A 25495-nucleotide genomic window follows, 5' to 3' on the forward strand; every position below is an offset into this window, starting at 1 on the left:
TGCTTTTTTCTGCCGGACGTTACGGACGGCAGAAAAAAAACACCCATTTTTGCGGACTGTCTTTAAATTTACGGACGTTGGCAACCCTGACCGAGGTTCAGAACACTAGAGCAATGATGGGGGCACTGTGATACTGAGGCTATGATGGGGTACTGTAATACTGAGGCAATGATGGGGTACTGCGATACTGAGGCAATGATGGGGGCACTGTGATACTCAGGCTATGATGGGGTACTGTAATACTGAGGCAATGATGGGGTACTGCGATACTGAGGCAATGATGGGGTACTGTGATACTGAGGCAATGATGGGGGCACTATGATACTGAGGCAATGATGGGGGCACTATGATACTGAGGCAATGATGGGGGCACTATGATACTGAGACAATGATGGGGGCACTTTGATACTGAGACAATGATGGGGACACTTTGATACTGAGGCATTGATGGGGGCACTGTGGTACTGAGGTAAAGATGGGGACACTATAATACTGAGGCAAAGATGGGAGCTGTCTGGCTGTCATATGAGGACATGAAAAGAGTCTTTGAGTTCTGACACCGCTCCTATGTGATGAGTGTCTGTGGTCTACGTATGGAGAGCTCACAGCGCCGGTCATGATGTACATCATCTCTGTGAGGGGTCCATGTAGTACAGTATACGGAGCAATAAAAGGTGGAGCTCTCCTCTGCCTGAGGATCACATCTTCTACCACTAGGGGTCACTGTTTGTAAAGAAACTGAAGTCACTGTCTGCTCATCAAGAGCTGTGTGGATCCTCTGATAGTGATCATCTCCTGTGATAGTGATCCTCTCCTGGGATAGTGATCCTCTCCTGTGATAGTGATCCTCTCCTGTGATAGTGATCTTCTCCTGTGATAGTGATCCTCTCCTGTTATAGTGATCCTCTCCTGTGATCCTTTCCTGTGATAGTGATAATTTCCTGTGATAGTGATCTTCTCCTGTGATGGTAAACCTCTCCTATGATAATGATCCTCTCCTGTGATAGTGATCTTCTCCTGTGATAGTGATCCATTCCTGTGATAGTGATACTCTCCTGTGATAGTGATACTCTCCTGTAATTCCTCTACTGTGACAGTGATTCTCTCCTGTGACAGTGATTCTCTCCTGTGATAGTGATCCTCTCCTGTGACAGTGATCCTCTCCCGTGAGAGTGATCCTCTCCTTTGATGGTGATCCTCTCATTTGATGGTGATCCTCTCCTGTGATGGCGATCCTCTCCTGTGATGGTGATCCTCTCCTGTATTAGTGATCCTCTCCTGTGACAGTTATCGTCTCCTGTTAGAGTGATCTTCTCCTGGGATAGTGATCTTTTCCTGTGATAGTGATCCTCTCCAGTTATAGGGATCCTCTTCTGTTATAGTGATCCTCTTATGTGATTCCTTTCCTGTGATAGTGATCTTCACCTGTGATTCCTCTCCTGTAATAGTGATCCTCTCCTGTGATAGTGATCTTCTCCTGTGATAGTGATCCTCTCCTGTTATAGTGATCCTCTCCTGTGATCCTTTCCTGTGATAGTGATAATTTCCTGTGATAGTGATCTTCTCCTGTGATGGTAAACCTCTCCTATGATAGTGATCCTCTCCTGTATTAGTGATCCTCTCCTGTGATAGTGATCTTCTCCTGTTATAGTAATCCATTCCTGTGATAGTGATACTCTCCTGTAATTCCTCTACTGTGACAGTGATTCTCTCCTGTGACAGTGATTCTCTCCTGTGATAGTGATCCTCTCCTGTGACAGTGATCCTCTCCCGTGAGAGTGATCCTCTCCTTTGATGGTGATCCTCTCATTTGATGGTGATCCTCTCCTGTGATGGCGATCCTCTCCTGTGATGGTGATCCTCTCCTGTATTAGTGATCCTCTCCTGTGACAGTGATCGTCTCCTGTTAGAGTGATCTTCTCCTGGGATAGTGATCTTTTCCTGTGATAGTGATCCTCTCCAGTTATAGGGATCCTCTTCTGTTATAGTGATGCTCTTATGTGATTCCTTTCCTGTGATAGTGATCTTCACCTGTGATTCCTCTCCTGTAATAGTGATCCTCTCCTTTAATAGTGACCCTCTCCTGTGATAGTGAAACTCTCTTGTGTTAGTGATACTCTCTTGTGATTCCTCTCCTGTGACAGTGATCCTCTCCTGTGATTCTTCTCCTGTAATATTGATCCTCTCCTGTGACAGTGATCTTCTACTGTGATAGTGATCTTCTCCTGAGATAGTGATCTTCTCCTGAGATAGTGATCTTCTCCTGTGATAGTGATCCTCTCCTGCTATAGTGATCCTCTACTGTGATAGTGAAACTCTTCTGTGTTAGTGACTCTCCTGTGATGGTGATTCTCAACTGTGATGGTGATACTCTCCTGCAGTTCCTCTCCTGTGATAGTGATCCTCTCCTGTGATAGTGATCTTCTCCTCATCTCTTGTAATAGTGATCCTCTCCTGTGTTAGTGATCATCTCCTGCTATAGTGATCCTCTACTGTGATAGTGATCCTCTCCTGTGAATGTGATCTTCTCCTGATGTAATGATGCTCTACTGTGATAGTGATCCTCTCCTGTGATAGTGATCCTCTCCTGTGATAGTGATACTCTCCTGTGACAGTGATCCTCTCCTGTGATAGTGATCTTCTGTGATAGTGATACTCTCCTGGGACAGTGATCCCCTCCTGTGATAGTGATCCTCTCCTGTGATTCTTCTCCTGTAATATTGATCCTCTCCTGTGACAGTGATCTTCTCCTGTGATAGTGATCTTCTCCTGAGATAGTGATCTTCTCCTGAGATAGTGATCTTCTCCTGTGATAGTGATCCTCTCCTGCTATAGTGATCCTCTCCTGTTATAGTGAAACTCTCCTGTGTTAGTGACTCTCCTATTATAGTGATCCTTTCCTGTGATGGTGATTCTCTCCTGTGATAGTGATCCTCTACTGAGATATTGATCCTCTCCTGTGATAGTTATCCTCTCCCGTGAGAGTGATCCTCTCCTGTGATGGCGATCCTCTCCTGTGATGGTGATTTTCAACTGTGATGGTGATACTCTCCTGCAGTTCCTCTCCTGTGACAGTGATCCTCTCCTGTATTAGTGATCCTCTCCTGTGACAGTGATCCTCTCTTGTGACAGTGATCTTCTCCTGTGACAGTGATCCTCTCCTGTGATAGTTATCCTCTCCCGTGAGAGTGATCCTCTCCTGTGATGGCGATCCTCTCCTGTGATGGTGATTCTCAACTGTGATGGTGATACTCTCCTGCAGTTCCTCTCCTGTGATAGTGATCCTCTCCTGTGATAGTGATCTTCTCCTGGGATAGTGATCATCCCTTCTAATAGTGATCATCTCCTGCTATAGTGATCCTCTACTGTGATAGTGATCCTCTCCTGTGAATGTGATCTGCTGATGTATTGATCCTCTACTGTGATAGTGATCCTCTCCTGTGATAGTGATCCTCTGCTGTGACAGTGATCCTCTCCTGTGATGGCGATCCTCTCCTGTGATGGTGATTCTCAACTGTGATGGTGATACTCTCCTGCAGTTCCTCTCCTGTGACAGTGATCCTCTCCTGTATTAGTGATCCTCTCCTGTGACAGTGATCTTCTCCTGTGACAGTGATCCTCTCCTGTGATAGTTATCCTCTCCCGTGAGAGTGATCCTCTCCTGTGATGGCGATCCTCTCCTGTGATGGTGATTCTCAACTGTGATGGTGATACTCTCCTGCAGTTCCTCTCCTGTGATAGTGATCCTCTCCTGTGATAGTGATCTTCTCCTGGGATAGTGATCATCTCTTCTAATAGTGATCATCTCCTGCTATAGTGATCCTCTACTGTGATAGTGATCCTCTCCTGTGAATGTGATCTGCTGATGTATTGATCCTCTACTGTGATAGTGATCCTCTCCTGTGATAGTGATCCTCTGCTGTGACAGTGATCCTCTCCTGTGATAGTGATCTTCTCTTGTGACAGTGATCCTCTCCTGTGACAGTGATCCTCTCCTGTGATAGTTATCCTCTCCCGTGAGAGTGATCCTCTCCTGTGATGGCGATCATCTCCTGTGATGGTGATTCTCAACTGTGATGGTGATACTCTCCTGCAGTTCCTCTCCTGTGATAGTGATCCTCTCCTGTGATAGTGATCTTCTCCTGGGATAGTGATCATCTCTTGTAATAGTGATCCTCTCCTGTGTTAGTGATCATCTCCTGCTATAGTGATCCTCTACTGTGATAGTGATCCTCTCCTGTGAATGTGATCTTCTCCTGATGTAGTGATCCTCTCCTGTGATAGTGATACTCTCCTGTGATAGTGATACTCTCCTGTGACAGTGATCCTCTCCTGTGATAGTGATCCTCTCCTGTGATAGTGATCCTCTCCTGTGATTATGATACTCTCCTGTGACAGTGTTCGTCTCCTGTGATAGTGATCTTCTCCTGAGATAGTGATACTCTCCTGTGACAGAGATCCTCTCCTGTGATAGTGAAATTCTCCTGTGATAGTGATCTTCTCCTGTGATAATGATCTTCTCCTGGACTAGTGATCCTCTCCTCTGATAGTGATCATCTCCTGTGATAGTGATCCTCTCCTGTGATAGTAATCTTCACCTGGGTTAGTGATCCTCTACTGTGATAGTGATACACTCCTGTGATAGTAATCTTCACCTGGGTTAGTGATCCTCCACTGTGATAGTGATCCTCTACTGTGATAGTGATACACTCCTGTGATAGTAATCTTCATCTGGGTTAGTGATCCTCTACTGTGATAGTGATACTTTCCTGTGATTCCTCTACTGTAACAGTGATCTTCTCCTGCGACAGTGATCCTCTCCTGTATTAGTGATCCTCTCCTGTAATAGTGATCCTCTCCTGTATTAGTGATCCTCTCCTGTAATGGTGATTCTCAACTGTGATGGTGATCCTCTCCTGTATTAGTGATCCTCTCCTGTTATAGTGATTCTTTCCTGTGATAGTGATCCTCTCATGTGACAGTGATCCTCTCATGTAATAGTGATCCTCTCCTGTATTAGTGATCCTCTCCTGTGATGGTGATTCTCAACTGTGATAGTGATCCCCTCCTATGATAGTGATCCTCTCCTGTAATGGTGATCCTCTCCTGTGATGGTGATCCTTTCCTGTGATGGTGATCCTCTCCTGTGATGGTGATCCTCTCCTATGAAGGTGATCCACTTCTGTGACAGTGATCCTCTTCAGCAGTAGATTTGCATTGTACCTCAAAGATTCCTATCATTATGGCTAAGGGTCATATTACACAGGCAGATATATGACAATAATTGCTATATTTTGTCGCTGTTCAGTCGTTACTGCAGTTGTTGTTCGTTCGCCCAGACCTCATCTTTGAGCTGTTAACAACTGGAAGATTTCTGAATACACGAGGGGATGTGGCGGCAACAAACAATAATCTTTCGCTCAGGCAGATGTGGCCAATCCATGGAAACCCAATGATTTATCTTCGTTTGATTGTTGCATGCTATTACACATGGCGATTATCTCTTACATTCGAACGAGTATACAAAAATCTGTACAATAATCGTTCCGTCTAATAGGGCCTCAAGGTTCCATAAAGATAATGGGACTAATATGATTATAGCGCCCAAACCATAGCGCCATACTAGTCCGCATTGTGAAGTCACTATGACTGGTAATAACCTCCCGTACCACAGGATCCCACCCAATGTGTCCCAGTCCATTTGTATTCTATGTCATTCAGGATTTGGGGTTATGAATGTGTAATTCCAGGAGTTTATGTGAACCCGTATATCTTATCCACAATCACCGCACAGGATACAGTCACTCCTGCACTTGTAACATTTTCCTCCATCTCAGTCAGAATATAATCAGTTTTTCAGCTTAAATATTAGGAATTTAGTTGTTCACAATTATATTTATTTTTGTACAGTAACATTAGACCTCCAGGGGGCGCAATGATTCCTGTCTATTACACTCACTCATGATCTGTCTGCGCTATACTTATGTAGTTCTCTGGGGCTGTGTAATCGTATCATGTGTGATACTGAGCCATGTATCTAATCCTATCATGTGTGATACTGAGCCATGTATCTAATCCTATCATGTGTGATACTGAGCCATGTATCTAATCCTATCATGTGTGATACTGAGCCATGTATCTAATCATATCATGTGTGATACTGAGCCATGTATCTAATCCTATCATGTGTGATACTGAGCCATGTATCTAATCCTACCATGTGTGATACTGAGCCATGTATCTAATCCTACCATGTGTGATACTGAGCCATGTATCTAATCCTATCATGTGTGATACTGAGCCATGTATCTAATCCTATCATGTGTGATACTGAGCCATGTATCTAATCCTATCATGTGTGATACTGAGCCATGTATCAAATCCTATCATGTGTTTTACTGAGCCATGTATCTAATCCTATCATGTGTGATACTGAGCCATGTATCTAATCCTACCATGTGTGATACTGAGCCATGTATCTAATCCTATCATGTGTGATACTGAGCCATGTATCTAATCCTATCATGTGTGATACTGAGCCATGTATCTAATCCTATCATGTGTGATACTGAGCCATGTATCTAATCCTATCATGTGTGATACTGAGCCATGTATCTAATCCTATCATGTGTGATACTGAGCCATGTATCTAATCCTATCATGTGTGATACTGAGCCATGTATCTAATCCTATCATGTGTGATACTGAGCCATGTATCTAATCCTATCATGTGTGATACTGAGCCATGTATCTAATCCTATCATGTGTGATACTGAGCCATGTATCTAATCCTATCATGTGTGATACTGAGCCATGTATCAAATCCTATCATGTGTTTTACTGAGCCATGTGTCTAATCCTATCATGTGTGATACTGAGCCATGTATCTAATCCTATCATGTGTGATACTGAGCCATGTATCTAATCCTATCATGTGTGATACTGAGCCATGTATCAAATCCTATCATGTGTTTTACTGAGCCATGTATCTAATCCTATCATGTGTGATACTGAGCCATGTATCTAATCCTACCATGTGTGATACTGAGCCATGTATCTAATCCTACCATGTGTGATACTGAGCCATGTATCTAATCCTACCATGTGTGATACTGAGCCATGTATCTAATCCTATCATGTGTGATACTGAGCCATGTATCTAATCCTATCATGTGTGGTACTGAGCCATGTATCTAATCCTATCATGTGTGATACTGAGCCATGTATCTAATCCTATCATGTGTGATACTGAGCCATGTATCTAATCCTATCATGTGTGATACTGAGCCATGTATCTAATCCTATCATGTGTGATACTGAGCCATGTATCTAATCCTACCATGTGTGATACTGAGCCATGTATCTAATCCTACCATGTGTGATACTGAGCCATGTATCTAATCCTACCATGTGTGATACTGAGCCATGTATCTAATCCTATCATGTGTGATACTGAGCCATGTATCTAATCCTATCATGTGTGATACTGAGCCATGTATCTAATCCTATCATGTGTGATACTGAGCCATGTATCAAATCCTATCATGTGTTTTACTGAGCCATGTATCTAATCCTATCATGTGTGATACTGAGCCATGTATCTAATCCTACCATGTGTGATACTGAGCCATGTATCTAATCCTATCATGTGTGATACTGAGCCATGTATCTAATCCTATCATGTGTGATACTGAGCCATGTATCTAATCCTATCATGTGTGATACTGAGCCATGTATCTAATCCTATCATGTGTGATACTGAGCCATGTATCTAATCCTATCATGTGTGATACTGAGCCATGTATCTAATCCTATCATGTGTGATACTGAGCCATGTATCTAATCCTATCATGTGTGATACTGAGCCATGTATCTAATCCTATCATGTGTGATACTGAGCCATGTATCTAATCCTATCATGTGTGATACTGAGCCATGTATCAAATCCTATCATGTGTTTTACTGAGCCATGTGTCTAATCCTATCATGTGTGATACTGAGCCATGTATCTAATCCTACCATGTGTGATACTGAGCCATGTATCTAATCCTACCATGTGTGATACTGAGCCATGTATCTAATCCTATCATGTGTGATACTGAGCCATGTATCTAATCCTATCATGTGTGGTACTGAGCCATGTATCTAATCCTATCATGTGTGATACTGAGCCATGTATCTAATCCTATCATGTGTGATACTGAGCCATGTATCTAATCCTATCATGTGTGATACTGAGCCATGTATCTAATCCTATCATGTGTGATACTGAGCCATGTATCTAATCCTATCATGTGTGATACTGAGCCATGAATCTAATCCTATCATGTGTGATACTGAGCCATGAATCTAATCCTATCAAATGTGATACTGAGCCATGTATCTAATCCTATCCTGTGTGATACTGAGCCATGTATCTAATCCTATCGTGTGTGATACTGAGCCATGTATCTAATCCTATCATGTGTGATACAGCGCCATGTATCTAATCCTATCATGTGTGATACTGAGCCATATATATAATCCTATCATGTGTGATACTGTCTGCTAAACCATGTATCTAAACATATCATGTTATACTTCCCGTTGAACCGTGTATCTAAGCCTATCATGTGTGATACTGGCTGCTAAACTATGTATCTAAGCCTATCATGTGTGATACTGTCTACTGAGCCCTGTATCTAATCCTATCACGTGTGATACTGAGCCATGTTTCTAATCCCATAATGTGTGATACTGTCTACTGAGCCATGTATCTAATCCTATCATGTGTGATACTGAGCCATGTATCTAATCCTATCCTGTGTGATACTGAGCCATGTATCTAATCCTATCGTGTGTGTGATACTGAGCCATGTATCTAATCCTATCATGTGTGATACTGCGCCATGTATCTAATCCTATCATGTGTGATACTGAGCCATATATATAATCCTATCATGTGTGATACTGTCTGCTAAACCATGTATCTAAACATATCATGTTATACTTCCCGTTGAACCGTGTATCTAAGCCTATCATGTGTGATACTGGCTGCTAAACTATGTATCTAAGCCTATCATGTGTGATACTGTCTACTGAGCCCTGTATCTAATCCTATCACGTGTGATACTGAGCCATGTTTCTAATCCCATAATGTGTGATACTGTCTACTGAGCCATGTATCTAATCCTATCATGTGTGATACTGAGCCATGTATCTAATCCTATCATGTGTGATACTGAGCCATGTATCTAATACTATCTTGTGTGATACTGAGCCATGTATCTAATCCTATCATGTCTGATACTGAGCCATGTATCTAAACCTATCATGTGTGATACTGTCTGCTGAGCCGCTGTATCTAATCCTATCATGTGTGATACTGTCTGCTGAGCCACTGTATCTAATCCTATCATGTGTGATACTGTCTGCTGAGTCATTGTATCTAATCCTATCATGTGTGATACTGTCTACTAAGCCATGCCCATGTATCTAATACTATCATGTGCGATATTATCTGCAGAGCTTCTGTATCTAATCCTACCATGAGTGATACTGTCTGCTGAGCTGGTGTATCTAATCCTATCATGTGTGATACTGTCTGCTGAGCTGGTGTATCTAATCCTATCATGTGTGATACTGTCTGCTGAGCTGGTGTATCTAATCCTATCATGTGTGATGCTGTCTGATGAGCCATGTATCTAAGCCTATCATGTGTGATACTGTCTGCTAAGCTATGTATCTAAGCCTATCATGTTTGATACTGTCTGCTGAGCTGATGTATCTAATCCTATTATGTGTGATACTGTCTGCTAAACCATGTATCTAAGCATATCATGTTATACTTCCAGCTGAACCGTGTATCTAAGCCTATCATGTGTGATACTGTTTACTGAGCCATGTATCTAATCCTATTATGTGTGATACCGTCTGCTGAGCCATGTGTCTAAGCCTATCATGTGTGATACTGTTTACTGAGCCATGTATCTAATCCTATTATGTGTGATACCATCTGCTGAGCCATGTGTCTAAGCCTATCATGTGTGATACTGTCTGCTAAACTATGTATCTAAGCCTATGATGTGTGATACTGTCTGCTAAACTATGTATCTAAGCCTATCATGTGTGATACTGTCTGCTAAACTATGTATCTAAGCCTATGATGTGTGATACTGTCTGCTGAGCTGGTGTATCTAATCCTAGCATGTGTGATACTGTCTGCTGAGCCAAACATATATGTAATACTGTATACTGAGTGTATCTAAGCCAATGTATCTAAAGATGTGCTTGTGTAATACACGTGCATGGTAAATGTTATTTAAGTCTATGACAGATTGTCTGTTTTCTTTTGCATTTCTTGTATCCTCAGGACGCCATGACTTGTCCGGGCCTTTGTCAGTCATAGAAAACCTGGTACCAATTTTTTATTTTAAAATGTAAGGACCATTATCTACAAGAACCATAATAAAGCATTGCCTAGACATATTGAAAGTGGGCGTGTCGACTATGATGATGTATTGTTGTGGGGTGTTCCTTTAAGGGGCGTGTCTAGAGTGAACACGAAAGTTGTGTAGGCGTCCTTAAGAAGGGGCGTGTCCCAGGTAAACACAAATGACGGAGCCGGGCTTCCAGGACAGACGTTCCTCCTCACCCTGCAGAGAAGGTTCTTGCAGCCGGAAGTCTTGTGGCCTCGACACTTAAAGACTGAAGTGACAACACCCGTTTCCTCCATCGTTAGCCAGGAAGGGGGCGTGTCGTTTGATGAGGGGCGGGACTTAACGCTAGGATTCACAGCAGCCATCCAATGGGAATGTCTTATGGAATGACGTACAGAAAGGAGGCGTGGTTCGTCGTGACAGCCCCGGCCACCTGGTGGAGTGTTTGAAGTGATGACGTCGAGGAGAAGGGGCGGGGTTTTCGGTGACAGGACCAGCTCCCGGATCCCGGCTCTAGTCAGTCAGTAGCTGCGGGGCTGCGCGGCGGGTTAGGCGGTCACTCAGGAGATTTCCCCCCGCAGCAAAAATGGCGGTGAGTGGCGGCAGCACGAAAAGCTGGCCTCGGCCGGAGCCGCACTCCCACAAGATACCGGCTTGGAAGCTGGAGGTGCTGGAGAGGAAGCGGGCGAAGATGGCGAGCGCTGCCGTGTCCCGGGGGAAGGACTCGTCTCCTAGCCGTAAGACACGCTCCCCGTCCAGGCAGAGCAGGAACTTCAGTCCGGAACGCCTGGTGCTGCAGGACAGCCTGGGGCCGCTCCACGAGAACCCGTTCATCAAGCAGGAGAAGGAGCGGCGGCGGCACCGGCGGCCCCATCATCCGCATCACTCCCCGGGCAGAGCCTCCTCCCCCATCCGGCACCTGCTGGACATGTACAGCCACCTACCGGGCATGAGGACCATCCGAGCCGAGAACATCATCATCATCGAGTCCGATCCCGGCTACTTCAGCCATTCCGTCAGTGGCCACGGCGACCCTGTGGAGGAGCTGCTGGCCAAGAGGGGCAACAAAGTGGCCGAGATCAGGGCATCTGAGGTGGTCATCTATGAGCCCGAGGTCCCTAACAAGGAGCCCCCCAAGAAAGTCCCAGCACCCCCCAAGAAGGAGTCGTTGGAGCACACGGAGGTCCTGGAAGAAGCCGGGAGGGTCAGCCGGTTATTAGAGAAGTTTGACCACGGCCATAGTAGACCGGCGCGGTCCAGGAGCTTGGAGACCTTATTGGAGCGAGACAGCAAGCCCACCATATTGCCAAAACCTCCGATCCTTGAGCTTCAAGGCCAAGCCCCCCTGAACAGGTCACCTAAGAGATCCGGAGAATTCTCCTCATCATCGGCCTTCATCATCGAGGAGGACAGCAAGCGGTTTCCCCTAAATAACCCATCCTGGCTCCCATCCAAACCGCCCATCCCCCATTCTCTACCGGACCCTGACCTGTTTCATAAAAGACCCTCAAGTCCGATGATGTCACCTGCGTCGGTCGCCCCTCTGTCGCCTTCTTTGCCTCTGTCCCCTACTTATGAGACATCCATGGGTGACCAACCTCTTTCGCCCACCGTGGCCACAGTCAGGGAGAAGTTTGAAGTGGGGCACACCAGTAACAACGTTCCTCCTCCGCTACCAAAACTGGTCAATGTTACCCAGAAGGTTGGCAATAATACCATCCTGGTCAACCCTAAAGCTGTGCCCACCAGTAAGGGGAAGTCTCCCACCACGGATGGAGAAGGACTAAAGAGAGACTGTCCACCTCTTACCAATGGTCTTGTTGACCATCTGGAGAAAAATGTGAAGACGGGAACTACTATCAGTATTCAAGATCTCCTGTCCAAGAGCAAGCGACCCAAGGGTACCGTGACTCAGAGGGTGCCCGAGGGAAGTGGTCCAGTGCCATCCAATGAGTCCATGAATGAGATTCCCAACGGCACCATCTCTTGGAGGCCAAAGTGTGAAGTGGACCCACCAAAGTCTAGTAGCATCCCTCCGAAATCCAGTGCCACTTCGAAATACCCATCGATCACCAACCACTGTGACCAGGCCTTCACAAGTGCCACTCCTAGTCAGCAACTGAAAGTGTCCGCTTCCACCAGCAGTAATGACTCTTTCGAGATCAGACCCGCCCCAAAACCAGATCTCCGCAGCATCCCGGACGATGACGTTCAGGCGAAAGCGCTCGCGAACATTCGCATGCAGTCCAAAAATTCTTTTGTTTTTATCCCAAAGAAGAGGCAGGTCCCTTCTGTAACCCAACAAGACGTCCAGTCCAAGCCAAAAGTGAGAAACAGCGCTACCGCCCTAAACGGCCCCAAATCGGATAGAACAGACTCTCCTAAAAAAAATGGCGACCGGACAAATGATGTCCGCGTTCCGGCAACGCCTCAAGATGGCACGGGGACTGGCGATGTTAATTCAAGTAAGACTGTCCGATCGGCCTCCGGTGTACCCTCCTTGTCCGATTTCGATTGGAAAAGTGGGCTTTTGCCGTCTCGATCGCCCACCGAAGGTCAATCGTTTACTGACCTGGGGGCGGAGCTTGAATACTTTAGTAGCGTGCAGCAAGGAGACGGGGTGGTCGTGTTGACCGATGTACCGGTGACAAAAATACACGAGGATGCGGTGAAACCCGACATACCGGTCACCAACATTGACGATATAGTCAACATAGAGGACAAGGAGGTCAACAAGGAGACCAAACCGGCCTTCAAAACAGAGGAGTCCCCCTACAGGCCGCATTCTGCCGTGTCCTCCATCCGCAATAAAGGAGGCAATACTTTTACGGTGGTACCGAAGCGGAAACCGGTCACGGAGCAGGAGGCTTTCCGGACCCCAGTGGTGGAAGATGATGAGGATGATGATCCTAGGTCTAAAAGGAAATCTTCAGATGGTTCTGAGGCTCCTTACTCAGAACTAGGAGCGTTGCTGAAAAAACGCTATCCGACCGCGGATGAAATCCAGGTTATCGGGGGATATCAGTCCCTGTCCAAGTCCTGTCTGACCAAGATCGGCTCAACCAGGAAAAAGGTAAATGATTGAAAACTGTCCCGTAATTCGCAGCGCAGACGCGGCGTTATTTACTGGTGTGTTTATGTGCGATCAATGATTATTACACAAAGTCAAATATTGTCCAAGCTCAATACTCGCTGACCCCGACCGCTACGTCTCCGTCAGGGAGTTTAAATGGCGGGCAGTGCCATAGTCATAGGTTTTTATTAGTAAAGAAGAGTTGGGTTTCATTTTTTATTTTATTTATTTATTTTTTTTATTCTACTTTTATTTTTGTCTATTTTTTATGGTTTGTTTTTATTTTATTCATATTTTCCAATTTTTTTTTTAACATTTTATTTCATGTCGTTTTTTTTTGCTTTTTTTTTCTCTAATTCTGTTTTTTCTTTATTTGAGTCCGTTTTTTTTTTTTTTTTTTAAAGTTTTTGTTTACGTTTCCGAGGTTTGACTGACGCCTTTTCTTCCTCGTAAGACGTTTTATTGGAGAGTTTGGACATTAGTCAGATGTTCTATTAAGGGTTCAGTTTATCCATTAATTTTTTTATTTTTTACTCTGAATAATTCTGTATTTGACTTCCAAAGTCTGAAGGGGAACTTGTGGTTTGATTATTAACTTTTAATATGTTGCAAAGTGCAAGAAAGTAACAATAAGATAAGAGGCCGTGTCTGCGCTCCCAGTGGTCCGGCGTGCTCGGGGCCACAGTGACTAGTAAATTCCTTCTAGTAATCTGGCACATGATGGCTCGCTGTATGATTCGGCGCAGGGCCAGTGATGCGAGATCCATGTTCCATTCAGAAGCCGCTAGACCAGAACAGGAGGGATCTCAGGGTTATTTTCAGTCCGTGTTAAAGCCGGTCATTACTGCCTCATGTTGTGAGAAATGGAAAGTTACTGCTTCCTTATAAATTGTGCATGAAATAATCCCTGTAAAAACCTCGCAGACAACTTTACACGTGACAGGGAGGATAAAACTACTCACCGTTTAAAGAGTTTCGATGGGATCATAAATTTCCAGTATAGAATTCATCTACATAAAATGTAAATATATTTCTTATCCTGCACTGACCCTGAGTTACATCCTGTATTATACTCCAGAGCTGCACTCACTATTCTGCTGGTGGAGTCACTGTGTACATACATTACATTACTTATCATGTATTGATCCTGAGTTACATCCTGTATTATACTCCAGAGCTGCACTCACTATACTGCTGGTGGAGTCACTGTGTACATACATTACATTACTTATCCTGTACTGACCCTGAGTTACATCCTGTATTATACTCCAGAGCTGCACTCACTATTCTGCTGGTGGAGTCACTGTGTACATACATTACTTATCCTGTACTGACCCTGAGTTACATCCTGTATTATACTCCAGAGCTGCACTCACTATTCTGCTGGTGGAGTCACTGTGTACATACATTACGTTACTTATCCTGAGTTACATCCTGTATTATACTCCAGAGCTGCACTCACTATTCTGCTGGTGGAGTCACTGTGTACATACATTACATTACTTATCCTGTACTGATCCTGAGTTACATCCTGTATTATACTCCAGAGCTGCACTCACTATTCTGCTGGTGGAGTCACTGTGTACATACATTACATTACTTATCCTGTACTGATCCTGAGTTATATCCTGTATTATACTCCAGAGCTGCACTCACTATTCTGCTGGTGGAGTCACTGTGTACATACATTACGTTACTTATCCTGAGTTACATCCTGTATTATACTCCAGAGCTGCACTCACTATTCTGTTGGTGGAGTCACTGTGTACATTACATTACATTACTTATCCTGTACTGATCCTGAGTTACATCCTGTATTATACTCCAGAGCTGTACTCACTATTGTGCTGGTGGAGTCACTGTGTACATAGTGAGTGCAGCTCTGGAGTATAATACAGGATATAACTCAGGATCAGTACAGGATAAGTAATGTATGTACACAGTGACTCCACCAGCAGAATAGTGAGTGCAGCTCTGGAGTATAATACAGGATATAACTCAGGATCAGTACAGGATAAGTAATGTAATGTATGTACACAGTGACTCCACCAGCAGAATAGTGAGTGCAGCTCTGGAGTATAATACTCCAGGCCAGGATCAGTATAAAATATGTAATGGATCAGCATAATCTAACTAATGTATTCAAAAAGTGACTCCTCTTTATATATAGAATTAATCTACATAATCATGCCCTTTAAAGTGTCTCTCCACCCAAATGCAAAATTCACACTGTGCTATTTGAACCAAGAGGATATAGTTGGGATGATGTAAAATATGACAACTGAGTCACCAATGTCTAATTGGCGTGTTGTGCCCTTTTGCAATGAATCATGGTCCCTAATTAGATCATAGAGGGCATTCTCGTGCCCCCCCCCACTAACTGGTGAACTTCTAGTCTCTATTCTGATGGTGACCGGCCGTTACCAGGCAGTCCACATAGGTTGATAGTGGCTACAAACCAATAGCCAAGGTCATGCTAGTAACGGGGGGCGGGGCTGTGACAACCTCTTGTGCTTTGGTTGTCATAGCTAATAGTTGTGTGATTTCTTGGTTCTTCATAAGTTCCTGGACCACGTCTGCCAGTCTCCATGCCCGTAGCTGTGGCAGGTCCTGGCACGCTGCTCGTTGGCACCAGCTTGGCTTTTAGCGTTCACAGCTTTTGAGATAATGAATTATAGAGGTGGACAGTAGATCCTGCTGTTCCAGCACCGCGCGTTCTGCACCGGGAGGAACCTGCTCTGTAATTATTGTTCCCAGGGATGGTTCTTCGTGGTTGGGGAGAGGGGGGTGCAGGTTAAATTCCGCGTCTTCCCTTAAAGTAGATTCTTGGGTGAGCGACCTCTATAAACCTTGTGATGTCACCTCAGTTAGACTTGCAGTATTTTGGTTTTCCTCAAAGGTAAATAATTGTTTTTTTCCGGTCGGGCAGGTTGGCCGCCTCCGCGTACTTGTAGGGCAGGATGGGCAGTGACGGGTTTTATGACAGTCAGATTTTTGATTTATCTACATCTTTAGGCTACGGGGGGGGGGGGGGGGCAGTATCGCCAGACCCGTCGCACTGCGTGTCTGAATGGATGAGGCAATCGCTTGCATTGCAATCCCCCAACATACCGCTGTTATCCATGAGCAAAGTGGGGAGTCCACCCGTCGTCTGCCCCTGCACCCCTCACGGGCTGTTACTGTGAAGACACCGACCAACCCAATACAGAGAGGTCCATTCACAGGATACAGGCTGCCATAAACAGCACTTAAAAGTCCTTAAAGGGGTTGTCCACTTAAAACGAGACTTGTTCATATGTCCTATGGAGTATAAAGGGGGTTTTCCACTCAGGACGCCCCTCTGTTAGTGAGCACATGCAGCTCTCGCTCTAGAAGAATCATTTTGGCGCTGCGCGGATGTTCCGTTTTCTCAGCACCCGATCGTTGGGGGGTCCCAGCAGCCGGACCCCCAGTGATTGCTTCACTGTTGAGGAAGTTGAATTACAAGAGGGAGTTCTCCAGTCTCATGTACATAAAGCTTAATCATTGTATAAGGGAGTGTTCACACGGAGCGTTTTTATTTGGCCGCGAAGCCGAGGCTTGCATCGAAAAACGCGTGCGACTTTTTGGTGTGGTTTGCGGCTGCGTGGCCAAAACGCGTCAAAACAACACTGTGTGAATACACCCTAATGGAAAGTTCAGCCACTTTGTAATATAATTTGTGTATCAATTCCTCCGCACGTTTAAGATCTCTGCTTGCAGTCAGCGAACTGACACATTATTTCGGCTGAAACCCCATTCTGATTACGGCCAACTAACACAGGTGCAGAACTTGTTACAGTGTCTCAGACTCCCTGGTAAGGAGCCCTGCATCGGTGTCAATTGAATATAACCAGGAAGGACGGGTTTTCTGAATATTTCCATTCATCGACAGCAAGCAGATGTCTTGAGCTATTCATGAAATCGAAACACTAAGTACATTAGAAAGATGCAGAACTTTTCATTATATGATCGGAAACATAACCTACTGAGAGTAGTTGTCCCCATTGGGTGGAGTAGTTCTTTGCTCTTACCCCTGGGAATGGTCCGGCTCTGATCTATTATAAACTGATAATTAGTCAGCTGTGTAGAGCTGCGGGCCACCTGTGGCTCGTCAGCTGTTGTGAAACTACAGCTCCCAGCATGTCGCTGGCTGTCAGGGCATGCTGGTAGTTGTAGTTTCACAACATCTGGAAAGCCACTGGGGTAAAGCGATACTCCGCCCTTAGTGGACTATAGCAGCGGGGAACGGGTCTGCCCAAAACTTGTCGTAAATATTTGAACTACTGGGAAAATAATGGCCACACCCGGAACTGAAACCGCTGTCTGATATTAAGACGTTCACATGAGATAAAGCAGGGAGCGGCGGAGCAAACCACACGACACAGCACTTCTAGTCCACGGCGTGTTAGAAATCTTTTCTTAAAGGGACATGCACTTAACAACCTTATTACAGTCCATAACCTAAGAGGAGAGGGTGAAATCGGTCACTGCCGATATGTGACAAAGTAGTGTGCCCCACATTATGCCATTCAGGCGGCTGAGAAAGCTGGGTGGCTAGAATTTATAATGACGTTACAGAAAAGTGACTGTGTGTGTGTCATGCGAATATTTGGGCCTTGGGACAAAATGGCGACCATGTGCTGAGTGAATAATCCTATAGCAGCTCATTGTCTAGGATCTCGTTGCCCATAGCAACCAATCAGAGTCCTTGTTTCATTTTTCCAGTGCAGGTTTGAAAATGAAAGCAGATTTTTGATTGGTTGCTATGGGCAACAAAGCCCTTCAAGTTCTGATACACGAGGCCTAGTGGCTGCTTACCTGTTGCTTGTGCAAGCAGTGTCTAGGTGGGGGGGGGGCAGCCATTTTGTGGTATGAATTCGATGAACTCTTTTATGCTACCTCATCATAGCTCACAATATGGCTTCCTCTACTGTTGGGATGCACTGAACTGATATAAGGATGGGGGTCCCAGACTTTTTATTAGGGAGGCAGGTCACCACGGAGCCCAAGTCTAATTAGAAGCTGCTTAGTAGCAAAAGAGATGGCGGACGGGTGCCAGTACCCTTCATAGGGTTGTATGGCTGCTTTCTTTCTGAAACAGCGCCACTCTTCTCCATAGGCTTTGTCTGGTATTGCAGTCCAGCCCTATTCACTTGAATGGGGCTGAACTGCAATACCAGAAACGGCCTTTGGACAAGTGTGGGGCAGTTTCTGGAAGCGGCCATGTTTTCTAATCTTCTACAATCCCCGAAGGAAGCACTTCAGTCATAATTGCCACCAACACTTTCTAGTCAGGGAGAACAATATGGCGGCAGTATTTTAGTCTTCTTGTGCCCGGCTATATACCAGGAGTGATAGTACAACACCATTAGAGCTAGTGAGAGGTAAGCTCGGGCAGACCGTCGTTCACCAGCTGTCCCCAACATGCCAGCCACATCAAACTAGCAGGGCATGCTGGGAGTTGTAGTGTCCAAGCAGCACAATAGCTGCGGGATCTGCACCCGCCATAGTCTATTGCGTCCACCCATCACCCGCAGGTTTCCCATGGTCCTTTCACTAGTGACTTCCTGCGGCCTCACCCGCTCAGCAGGGATCGGAGAAACCAGATCTGGCATTGCCAGCGCCCGCAGCACAATATTTTCACTCCAGATAAGAATCTGACCGTGAAAGCAGATCCCGCGGCAGGAGCTCCTGAGCCGTGGAGAGAACTATTCCACAGATGCAGCGTCACGAACTGCGAATCGTTACAGCGTTTTATTGAAATTCAATAGCCATTTGCCCATTTAAATTACCTGTTTTTTTTTTTCTTGCCCGATTCCCTACTTTCCTTGCCTGAGTGATCTGGTTTATGAATAGAATGCCAGCACAGCAGTAAAGACTGACACACAAACAGGCGGAGCTCTAGTATGTGATGGGCGGGGCTAACGCTACATAACTACTCGTTGTCACCCATCATCTGTTACCTGTAGGAGACATAACTAGCAAATATGAAGACTTCACAGACTTGTATGTTCAGGAGTTTTGTTTGGGGTCTTAGGAGGGGGGTACTCTGAAGCTCGAGCTGTAATGTACACTGGAGGGAGGAATATTCACAAGCTAGAGATGTTATATGCTGATGGGCCAGTCCTCAGCCGCCATTTTTCAGTGTACTGTCTCTTTAATGATTGACTCGATCTTGCTGATCTGGTTAGTCCCTGATTGTTTTTATTCCTTGCTGCCCTTTGACCTTTTCATTCTTCGTCACACTAACCAGGTGACATTCTTGGAATTAGCCACTTAGACAATAAGACAAAGCCTTTAATCGGCTCGTACCAAGCAGGGCAGAAGTCCAGCGCCGACTATAAACGCTCGTGACGCCGCACCTGGATTATAACTATTTTGTTTTACGGACTCGTTATAAATCGCAGAGATAACGGCGTCTAAATATAGAGACTATCATGTAGTCACCCAGAAGGTAAAGAGAACTATCTGAAAGTAAGACGTGGTAAATGTGTGCCAAGTGTAGAGGGTAATGGGTAACCATGCCAGCAGCACCATGACGTGCCAGCGCCAATTACCCCTCTGACACCCCTACTTGAAAAAGAAAGCTAGCTGGGGACAGGCGGCCATCTTCCGTGTGTGACAACAACTCTTCTGTGGACTGGTGGGTGACAACTTCTTTCACACCAGGGCTTCAAGGTTGTCACTGACTTCCAGCTGTGCCTATTGCTAGGCAACCCCTACCCCAAACATGTTTGGCTGCTTCCGAGCAAAAACAAGGCAAGGAAAAAGGAGCCGGTCACATTGTATTTATTAACAATCCTGAGTTCCCCTTTAAATTAAAGGGGTTGTCTAGGATTAGAAAAAAAATGGCTACTGCTCTTCGATACGGCGCCACGCCTTTGTTGTGATATTACAGCTCAGCACTTCAATGGAGCAGAGCTGTAATACCAGACACAACCCAAGGACTAAGGGGGCGCTGTTTCTGGAAGAAAGCAGCCATGTTTTTTTTTTTTTCAGTCCTGTGCAGTTCATGCCGTAGTTGGCAGCAATACAAGATTCCCCGGTCTTCTATAACTTAAGGCTGAATCAGTTCTGCAACTTTCCGATATACTTTGTGTTTCAATTCCTCACCATTTTCAAGATCTCTGCTTGCTGTCAGCAACTGGAAATTCATTTATACTCTGTTACATTCACACAACTGCAGTTTGTTACAACGCATCCGTATTGCTAAGAGATATCGGCCCGGAGTACAGCCACAGAGGATTGCCTGCACTGACACATTGTAACAAATCCATCAGCTGTGTGAAAGTAGGACTAGGTCTATACTGGTTTTTTTTTCCCCGCTTCTGGATGGGGGTTGATTTAGATGCACCTCCTTAGTTTTATATTCCCTCTTCTATGGTCTAGATGGGTTTAAACAACCTCTCGACTGAATATTGATGGTGATTTATATGATATGGGCGCTACACGTGGGCATGACATGGGCGCTGTTACTCATTCCTGGAGGTTGCTGGTGCCTCAGGTGAGTTTGCAGTGACAGGAGGAATGACAGAGACATTTATTGCATCATCAAATGACTGCAAATGACTTAATCCCTTTACAATGACTGCAATCCCGTGTCACTAAGGAAACAATTTGGCGGAGTGGCTGGCGGCAGCCGCGGTGTCCTCGTGTGGACACATCCCGCACCCGTGCTGCATAGACAGGGACACTTAAAACCCAAATCCTCGTTAAAGTGAATCGGATTTATCAGCCGTGGATGAATTTTGGTAAAATTCCGATAATCCGGCACCTCAAGATCAGCAAATTCCGGATTATCGGAAATTCCAAATACTGAAGTCTTTCAATCCGGCATTATTAGGACCTGGTAGGTCTCCGATTGAGAGATTCGGGATACTTGTTGCATGAAGTGTCCATCCTGAGCTTCCTGTTTCATGAATAGAATGTCAACTAAAGTGAAGACTGACACCAGAAGAGCAGAAGGGGGATGTAAATCCTACTATGTGCAAGCCATTCTGAGTCTATGGAAAGCTGGGTGATACTACGGTGTCCAAAGTGTGAGCAGCCACCACATAGATAGAAGTGCCACTCTGCCCCCCCAGATCGGCGGTATCACTACAGATAAGGCGTCTGGCGCAGAAAAGAACCCTTCTCACGTTCCTGATGGTAGGATTAGGAATTGGCACTTGAGGGAGCAGCGGTTCAGAGCCGGGCACCTTGGTTCAGAGCCGGGCACCTTGGTTCCTTCAATGGGTTGTCGATGCCCCAGTTCTAGAATTGTGACCCCGTTCCAGGTTAAACCCCCCCGACAACTATTCTTGGGACGTAAATCGCTGGATTTTCCATGTACCGGGTCCAGTCGTGGGATTATAGTCTGGTATGTAGCACAAGCCGTCCAGTAATGGCCAGTAATCCGCGTCTGGGGCTTGTACGGTCTGGCTGACAACTCCGTTCCCGGCCATAATTAACCTTAATTCTTCATAAGTAGATGCTGATTTACATTAACGCCAAGAGACTCTCACATTAACCAGCACAGGGGAGATGACTGAAGCCAGAGCCGCTCCCTTCCCTGCCAATGTCTGAATGAGGCCAATATCCGCTTCTGGGAAAGCTGGGTGACTATTGTTTGGCCGCCATTACAGCTTCCACAGAAGTTGTCATCCCAGTTTCCAAAGTCCTAAAAATGTGTCAACTTGATAGGAAAGTTGGGTGGCAACCCCATATGGGAGCCATCTTGGTTGTCACCCAACTTTCCCCCGAAACCTATAGATCTTAAAATTAAAAGGACTGTGGACGGGGCTTTATATTTCCTTGAGTATTTTCCAGACCGTTGTCGTAGCGCCTGATCTTTTTCGGAGAGATTGAATATTCCGGTATAACTCATGGGGGGTTGGGGCACTGCCGCCCTTGATGGTCAGTTTACCCCTCCCCCTCTGTTTTTGTGATCTTGGCCTAGTTGCCGGGCATCCAGGTCATGGGAACGGGGTGACGCTGACACATTCCTCTCATTCCATTGATTTTTCATTTAATGGGCCAGGAAACCCGACGTGAGGCCAATGCACAATTAATATGAACAGGACCCTAAAGCCGGAGCTGCAGCTTTATACCCCCTTATGGAAAAACGGAGCCCCCCGAGAGTAAATAGAAGTCCTTGAGTCGTCCTCGCCGGTCATGTTAATGCCCATTCAGCGGTTTCCTAGTTATCTGTTCCTGGGAAAGCTGGGTGACCACTAATGTGCCCTCATGTTGTCAGGATAGGACGCCTGGATCCACAGGTTCTCGGGACGCACAGACAGGTCGATGCTGCGTGAGTGCCCTCTGCTAGTTGGAGAATACGGAGACACGCTTGCTTGCTTGAATGGAACTAAAGAAAGAGCATATTGTGAAGAAGACCTAAGACGCTTGTTCAGAGCCTTCCACTGTCCTGATGACTGACATGTCCTCTACATGTCTCCAGAGGGCAGTGCCTGCATGGGGCAGCGGTCTAGGAGACCCTCCGAGCCGGCACCACAACCCTGTTCATTGTGTAAACTCCAGTTTGCTGTGTCTGCATTCACAACTTTGCAGGCTTCAGAGTGGAAATCTCACAGTATCCGCTGCTTGTTCAGTGTCTTCACAGAGCTTGTGGTAATGTGGATTCTAGGTAGCGTATAGTAATCTGATGTAGGGAAAAGTGTCCTGCAATAAACGAGCCAAGCATGCTGACTGTATCCAATAACTACTAGCAGAATAGTGAGTGCAGCTCTGGAGTATAATACAGGATGTAACTCAGGATCAGTACAGGATAAGTAATGTAAAGTATGTACACAGTGACTCCACCAGCAGAATAGTGAGTGCAGCTCTGGAGTATAATACAGGATGTAACTCAGGATCAGTACAGGATAAGTAATGTATGTACACAGTGACTCCACCAGCAGAATAGTGAGTGCAGCTCTGGAGTATAATACAGGATGTAACTCAGGATCAGTACAGGATAAGTAATGTAATGTATGTACACAGTGACTCCACCAGCAGAATAGTGAGTGCAGCTCTGGAGTATAATACAGGATGTAACTCAGGATGAGTACAGGATAAGTAATGTAATGTATGTACACAGTGACTCCACCAGCAGAATAGTGAGTGCAGCTCTGGAGTATAATACAGGATGTAACTCAGGATCAGTACAGGATAAGTAATGTAATGTATGTACACAGTGACTCCACCAGCAGAATAGTGAGTGCAGCTCTGGAGTATAATACAGGATGTAACTCAGGATCAGTACAGGATAAGTAATGTAAAGTATGTACACAGTGACTCCACCAGCAGAATAGTGAGTGCAGCTCTGGTGTATAATATAAGATATAGCTCAGGATTAGTAGAAGTCATGTATGTACACAGTGACTCAGAATAGTGAGTTCAGCTCAGACCAATATTCCCTTTCCCTGACTGTAAGCAGAGATCCTGAAAATAGTGCAGAATTTAACCCCAAAATATGCTAGAAATTTGCCGCACTGCGATGCTGTGGAACTATTAAAATCTCTCAGGAAATTCCATGGCATCAGTTTATTGGCAATATAACAACTCTGCCTCCAAATCAGGAAACAAAATATCTACTTACTAGTCCGTGAGTTAAATCAGGTTCCTGGGAAAGCTGGGTGACAACCAATATGGCCGCCATTACTGGTGTCACTCGGCTGTACTGGAAAGTTGTTAGAATGTTATTTAGCTACATTTAGTAAAAAGGAGTCTGGGAAAGCTGGGTGACCACCCGTGTGGGGACTATAATGAAGGCCATCTTGGTTGTCACCCAGCTTTCCCAGAAGTGGATCGAACTAGTAAATAGAAGCTGGATGAGGACAACGGAAGATCTTCCACCTGGATCTTTGCTGTAAAGTTCTCGTTAAGTCCTACGCTCATTTGCATATTTGAATAATTTAGTAGATGGCCTAATATATTGGTCAATGTTCACACGTCGCATATTTTTTGTGGGATTTCGGTTACGGAATTCACCTTGAAATTCCACAATACTGAACCGAACGATATAAGCGAATGAGGTTTTAACCAATTGAATTCCTTCACAGCGTAAATAAATCCGTAGCGGATTCTCGCCGCGGGTTTAATGTGCGTAACGACTGCGGCTTTAATTGCGGATTTCTAGTCCGGTTTCGCAGTAATTTTTGCGCGGTGTGATCGCAGCCTCAGGGATGATGCGGAGCCGGCGACGCTGGCGACTCCTGCGCTGCTCTCACTTTCAGCCTCTCGCGGCAGTCAGATAATGTGGCACACGCCGGTTTCATTTGCAGACCGACCAGCAATAATTGATAAGCCGGGGTGAAAGGTCACTGTGCCAGACGCAGCCCCCGCACGTGATGTGATTCCTGCTCAATAATTCAACACATTTGAGCCGGGGGAGGGGGGGCACCTAACACCCCCACCCCTAATAATAAAAAAATAAAGCTGAGGGTCTCCCCTTATTTGGGTGACAACCACTAATGGCCGGCATTACAATGCCCATAAGGGTCAGCACCCGGACGGAGCGCAGACCCTGAAATATAAACTCCACCCCATGTATTCCTCTAATTCTGACTGATCGTCCTGTGCCAAGAGGAAACGTGTCCGACGTGACGCAGCGCAAACCGCGCTCCACGTCCCAGATCATAGAATAATCTCCAGGGACTGTCTGCTGAGCCGTGTATCTAATCCCATCATGTGTGATACTGTATCCTGAGCAGTGTATCTAATCCTATCATGTGTGATACTGTATCCTGAGCCGTGTATCTAATCCTATCATGTGTGATACTGTCTGCTGAGCCGTGTATCTAATCCCATTATGTGTGATACTGGCTACTGTGCTGTGTATCTAATCCTATCATGTGTGATACTGTCTGCTGAGCCGTGTATGTAATCCCATCATGTGTGATACTGTCTGCTGAGCCGTGTATCTAATCCCATCATGTGTGATACTGTCTGCTGAGCCGTGTATCTAATCCCATAATGTGGTGCTGTGCCGTGTATCTAATCC

The 25495-nt window shown here is 45.4% G+C and overlaps 1 protein-coding gene across 1 annotated transcript in view; it reads left to right on the forward strand.

Annotated features, from left to right (window-relative positions):
- The first annotated feature begins 10756 nt into the window (after window positions 1–10756).
- TPRN (taperin) overlaps window positions 10757–25495 on the forward strand; it is a 32907-nt gene continuing 18168 nt past the window's right edge. The window contains exon 1 of the mRNA XM_075834843.1: window positions 10757–13491. Coding sequence (XP_075690958.1) covers window positions 11005–13491 — 2487 coding nt within the window. The 5' untranslated portion in view covers window positions 10757–11004. The remainder of the gene's footprint in view (window positions 13492–25495) is intronic.

Source organism: Rhinoderma darwinii, chromosome 8 (genome assembly GCF_050947455.1).
Source record: "Rhinoderma darwinii isolate aRhiDar2 chromosome 8, aRhiDar2.hap1, whole genome shotgun sequence".
NCBI classification, from domain to species: domain Eukaryota; kingdom Metazoa; phylum Chordata; class Amphibia; order Anura; family Rhinodermatidae; genus Rhinoderma; species Rhinoderma darwinii.